General features: G+C 47.4%; 1 protein-coding gene across 2 annotated transcripts in view; it reads left to right on the top strand.

The window, feature by feature from the left end:
• Positions 1-5,654, top strand: part of SWAP70 (switching B cell complex subunit SWAP70) — a 75,366-nt gene extending 69,712 nt beyond the window's left edge. For both annotated transcript variants that reach the window (XM_038569023.1, XM_038569024.1), the window contains exons 9-12: positions 517-683; positions 2,584-2,782; positions 3,817-3,913; positions 4,442-5,654. In XM_038569023.1, coding sequence (XP_038424951.1) covers positions 517-683; positions 2,584-2,782; positions 3,817-3,913; positions 4,442-4,548 — 570 coding nt within the window. In that variant the 3' untranslated portion in view covers positions 4,549-5,654. The remainder of the gene's footprint in view (positions 1-516; positions 684-2,583; positions 2,783-3,816; positions 3,914-4,441) is intronic.
• The last annotated feature ends 346 nt before the right edge of the window (positions 5,655-6,000 follow it).

Below are 6,000 nucleotides of genomic sequence, written 5' to 3' on the forward strand. Positions count from 1 at the left end.
TTAGGTACTTGAGTCCCCCCAGGGCTGGATGTGCCCCAGGGACGGAGCAAAGGGGCCTTGAGCAGCCAGAAGTGAGAGGACCCTGGCTGTTGCTCAGTCTTCCCGTTCCCCTTTATTTTAATCCTTTGACTGTTCTAAGGCAGAGATTCATTCCTTTTGGAGAAGATTGTGGGTAAAGAGGTTGTGGCATTATAATAGAAAAGAATTTAAAAAGAAATTATTCAGGGAAATAGTTTTTTTTTTTTCTTGACTTGACCTTAAAGTGTGGCATGGAAGGGATGGAACCCTACTGGGGAGGAATCATAGTTTGTGTCCCCAGACTCTGGGTGTGGTGTTGGTATTGGTGTTGAGTTGGTGCTTTCCTTCCTCCACCTGCCATTCTGGGAGGGAAGGACTGGGCCCTGCCCACCCCAATGCACTGTGGGCAGTGGCATCGTTCATGATGGTGGAGCAGTGGGAGACTTGCCCTGAGGGTAAAAGCAACCTGAGTTTAACGTGACCCTTTTATGCCATCAGATCAGACAGCAGATGGAAGAACAGGTTGCCCAGAAGTCCTCTGAACTGGAACAGTATTTGCAGCGAGTACGGGAGCTGGAAGACATGTACCTAAAGCTGCAGGAGGCTCTCGAGGATGAGAGACAGGCCCGGCAAGATGAGGAGACTGTGAGGAAGCTTCAGGCCAGGTGCCACATCAGTTTGTATCCTGTGCCTTTAAGTACTTTGCTTGGGCTAACGACATTTCTAGGAATGACTTAAGGTCCTGGTGAAGAGGGGGGACTGTCTGCCAGATTGGAAAGACCCTGGAGGCTTGGCTGGCCAACTTGTTTGTTCTCATTCTCGGGCCCTGATAGAGCCTTGCTTCTGGGGCTCTGGACAGGCCTTCTATCTATTTTAGAGCAGACAGGTGGCCAGACCTGAATACTGGCTTAACCAAAGGAGGCTGAGCAGCCCAACCACAGCACAAACCCATCCATGGGGGAGAGATCATTGAGGATGCTGCTGATGTCACCATTGCCTCTGCTGTCACTCAACACTGGATGTTGCCACCAGCAGCAAGATAAAGTCTCCATTGTCTCTGCTCCTGTGTGTCAGTTGCTTCAGTGTCAGAGTGCCAGGAAGGGCATCTGCTTAGCCAAGCCCAGCTCAGGCTTCCACTGAGCCCTGGCTGCCAAAGGGCAGGAGGGCGGGGGTCTGTGGCTTATGTAGTGGGAGATGGGCCCTGCTTCCCACCAAGACTCCTACTGTGGTAGATTCCTTGGACACATGAAGGGGATTCACACTGGGTAGCCTGAATACCTCCAAATGTCCATTTCCCCTCCATACTCTTACCACTAGGATGAAGAAACAACAGGCCTTTCTAGTCTCATTCAGTCCCTAGAAAAGCACACAGAAGGTGCATACTACATGTACACTGAGTAGGTAAACATTGGTCATACCACATTTGCAGTCTTGTGTTCAGTTGTGGATCTCACACTCCAGGAGACATAGGGGGAGGGAGTGAATGGTCTTGTGTAGTACTAGGGGTAGTGGGTGGGAGAGCTCCTTCTAGTTGAGGAAGAACTTCCTAGGGATGAGGCTGCCTGTAAATAAACTCACCAAATTTGTGAAGCAGTGGGTGGCCCATCCCTCAGGATAACCAGCCCGCAGGGTATCATAGAGGGCCTGCTGGGAGTGGTGACAGGAGGCTGTCTGGACTATTACTTTATTCCTTCAGTCACTGGCTTTGAAAGAGCATGCTGATGGTCAGGCCACTGGAGGTGTGCCCCGTGCTGGGCTGGCATCTAACTACACTGTCTGTACTTTGGGTACAGGTTTGGATTATACGTTAGTATATTTAAATGTCTCCGTAATTGGATATTCTTAGATAGCCAGTTATTCAAAGATAACATTTTGGAGTCACACAGACCTTGGTTAAAATCCACTACTACCTGAGCAACATACTTTTAAACACCCTGATTTTTTATTGCTTCATCTGGAGGGATGATAATACCTTGCAGATTGATGGGGGGTTAGCAATCATGAAGTTATGGTTCTGACATGTAGTGATTGTTCAGTAAGTGGTATCTGTTTTATTCTGCCTTTTGTTGGCTCCTTCTTCCTTCACCTTCTATTAGTTTGTTAGCTTTGTCCTTGATAATAGGTTTGTATTAGATGAAAAGTGTTTTAATGCTCTAGCAACCAGGCAAATTTCAAAACTTGGCCCTCTTACCTGCCAGGTGAATGACTTGATACAGGTCACTTCACTTTCTTCATCGTTGACCTGTGCATATTGATAGCACTTAAGTTTATTGTGAGGATTGGGAAAATACACTTAGCTCTTGGCCCAGTTTGTGGCACATTAAACCTTTCATAAATGTTACTTTTGTTTTCAAAAAAAGGGTGAAACAGGAGCAGGGCAGGATACATGGGTTACCTTACCAACTTTGTGAATATGGGCCTCTGTGGCTCCTAGTTTCTTCCTTGTAAAATGAGGGAGGTGGATTAGATGACCTGAGGTCTGTGTGCTCCTCTCAGTGGCTCTATCACCTGCTAGGGTGGGTGTGGGAGCCCAGGCAGGTTTGATCCTGACTCTCTGTGTTACAGGTTGCTAGAGGAAGAATCTTCCAAGAGGGCTGAACTAGAAAAGTGGCACTTGGAGCAGCAGCAGGCCATTCAGACAACCGAGGCAGAGAAGCAGGAGTTGGAGAATCAGCGTGTCATGAAAGAACAGGCCCTTCAGGAAGCCATGGAACAGCTGGAGCAACTCGAGCTCGAGCGGAAACAGGCACTTGAGCAGTATGAGGTAATTAACCTCATCCCTGCAAATGTGCATGTAAAGTGGTAAAACCAAACATTTAGACCTCTAAATATAACACTCTATGTTAACTAACGGGAATTAAAGTAAAAACTGAAACCTTGAGAAATAATATTTGCTTATTTTAAGAGGCTACAGTGAGAATTTTGCTTAGCTGTAAGAAGTAGTTCTTGCAGGTGGTGAGGTGGATCTGGTGATGTCCAGTGAGGAGGCACACAGTAATTTGAACACGGGAAGCTTAATAGAAGCAGTGATTACCCACAACAAGGGGATTACCTGCTAAGCAATAGAGAAGACTCTAAGGATGCAGGAACTACAGGTAGAACGGCAGTTACGGGAGGCAGCCCGTGCCTCTGAGGCTGAGGCCGAGCACCCAGAGGGGGAATACAGATGCAGGAGGGTTCCCCTGGCTCCTTGCCAGTGATCCTGACCTCCCTGAAGAGGGCCTGGCCTTGGCCCCCTGGACAGCAGAACAGCTGTGACTGGGAGGCTGTCCTCTGAGCACTGGAGGAAGCAGCCCACAGGGCGGTGTCCCTAAGTCCCACTGGGGTGAGACCTGGGTGCCCCACATGCTAGGCTGCTGAGAAGAGTGGCAGGTTCTTAGCAACTTAGAAGGGTCCAGTGGAACCTGGAAGCAAACCTCCTTCCTCAGCGTCCCTTCAGGGCCATTTACTGATGAAGCTGAAGTGGTGTCAGCTGTCAGAGAGAGTTACCCTAAAGTCACACGCAGGAGGGGAAGACGGGATGTGGAGCCTAGGGGCGGTGAGCCTGATGTGCACGCAGGAGACATTCCTGTGCAGCATTGCAACTAGGTGTGTGGGGCGCCCTTGGGCAGGTTAGTCAGATTCTGCATTCCGGTTTCTGTGTCTGTCAGATGCGGGTAGTAAGAGTTCCTGCCTCTTTAGAGTGGCTGGAGGATTCCGTGGGATTACCCAAAAGGATGTAGTAAGTGCCCAGACATTATTACTTGGCTCTTAAACTCCCACTGTGTCTGCATGATCCGAAATCTACTTCTGTTCCAGGGAGTTAAGAAGAAGCTGGAGATGGCAACTAGTAAGACCAAGAGCTGGAAGGACAAAGTGGCACAGCATGAAGGGTTAATCCGATTGATAGAGCCAGGTAACATGCTCCTTGAAGTGTTCAGATATATTTCCAGTTTATTTTTGTTTTATTTTTGTATTTGAGTTGTGCTGAAAATCTTCGTTAGCCCAAATATATAGAAACCAAGCTAGTGGGGCAGCCCAGGTGGCTCAGCGGCTTAGTGCTGCCTTCAGCCCAGGGTGTGATCCTGGAGACCCTGGATCGAGTCCCACGTCAGGCTCCCTGCATGGAGCCTGTTCTCCCTCTGTGTTTCTGCCTCTCTCTCTTTCTCTCTGTGTCTCTCATAAATAAATAAAATCTTTAAAAAAAAAAAAAAGAAAAAAAAAAGCTAGTTAGGGTCAATTTCTCTTAAATAATTTGCTGTGTAAAGGATCAGAAGGCCCAGGTAATTCCTCTTGTGCACGTCTTCTGGTTGTTTTGGCCAGTATGACATTTATGGATATTTCTCAGAAATAAAAGAGAAAGTTACTGTTTTATCTGTGGGAAAACGGTTGTGTTAAGTGAAGGGTATGGGACTTCCTGTATGTAATGTGTGTTTGTCCCTAGGTTCCAAAAACCCCCACCTGATCACTAACTGGGGCCCTGCAGCGTTCACCCAGGCGGAACTTGAAGAGAGAGAGAAGAGCTGGAAAGGGAAGAAGAGCACTGAGTGACCAGTGACGCAGTGACGAGCGGGCAGGGGCCCCGTCGAGTGTGCACCCTCTGGCTGTAGCTGGGATGCTGATGCTGGACACACAGGAACTGGCTTGGCTGCTTCCAACCCTTCTTCCTTCCCTGCCTCCTGTCAGCTCAATATACGAAGGAAGCCTTCTTGTTTATCTTCCTGAAAATAAGGGCCTACATGAAAAGAAAAAGTCGACACTATCATGCTCTTTATTTACTTTCTTGGAAAACTTCAGCTTCTGAAAACTCCCTTTAGCTCCCTCAGGTGCTTGCTGGAATCAGGCAGAGCACAGAGCCGGCGGGGGGCGGGTGCCACCAGCTGCCATGGGTACGGGGGTAGGGGTAGGGGTGGGGGCACCGCTGGGGCCCCTGCTCAGCCTTTCCCCAGCACATGCCCTTCCAGCTAGATTGACTGCTCTGCCTGCCTCGTGGAGCCAGTTGCCATGGCTACTTGCGAGTGGCCCCCACTCAGGGGTCCCCATGGCCCGGGGGGTCCTGGCCTGCGCTGGGAGGTCGCTGTCCCCTATGTATCGGTTTCTGCTGATGCTGATTGACATCCCGGCCCCGTGGCATCAGCTCCAGGAAGGAAATGCCTTCACGCAGTGCTTTGGCGGAGATAGAAACTTAGGAATCAAAGACAGCGCAGAGATGAACTCGGTAAATCCCATTTGGAATGATAATTTGATACTAACTGAAGCCTTTCTAATATTTAAGATGGTTTCAGCGGTCAGTGTGCTGCCAGACCCCTTGCTTTTACTTTTGTAGTTAACTGTACAGAACATTTCAGGAATGTGTGAATGCTTGTCATAATCAGGCCTTTCCTTAATAAATAGGGACTTGATCATTTATAGGAATTATACATGAAGAAAGTTTTAAAAATGTATTTTTATGATGTCCTATGTTGAGAGGGAACAAATATTTATAATTTTCAAGTATTCTTACCTAAATATTGTACAATGTAATATGCTGAACTTTCTTAATTTTTTGCTAATTTTCTAAGATGTATTAAAAATGTTTTGTATGTTTGGGTTTTTTTTGTTTTGTTTTTTAGTAAAATGGACTCAGTAAGAAAATAAAAGTACCAGAACAGCATGCATTTTAAATTGTCTGATTTAACAGAAGGTAAGGTCGTGTGTATGTGTGTGTATTTTCATAGAATGAGATGAACTTGAGTTTAGGGATACTTCCTGAAAATACTGAGTTTGGAGCTTGGACCCCCCCAAACCAGAGCTGTCATGAGGTTAGCTATGGCTTCATGTTTGGTGTTTGAGTCACTCATGTGGGAAACCATGGCCGACGTGTGCGCTCATAAACGGGAACTTACAAAGATGGTTTCTCCCTCATTGTTGCCCTTACCTCCGAATCCTCTTAACCTCTGCTTTCCCGAATTTTCCTTTTATGCCTGTTAGTTTTTCTTTCGGTTTTTACCAGAGTAAACAGTG

Source organism: Canis lupus, chromosome 21, assembly GCF_011100685.1.
Source record: "Canis lupus familiaris isolate Mischka breed German Shepherd chromosome 21, alternate assembly UU_Cfam_GSD_1.0, whole genome shotgun sequence".
In the NCBI taxonomy this organism is placed as follows: domain Eukaryota; kingdom Metazoa; phylum Chordata; class Mammalia; order Carnivora; family Canidae; genus Canis; species Canis lupus.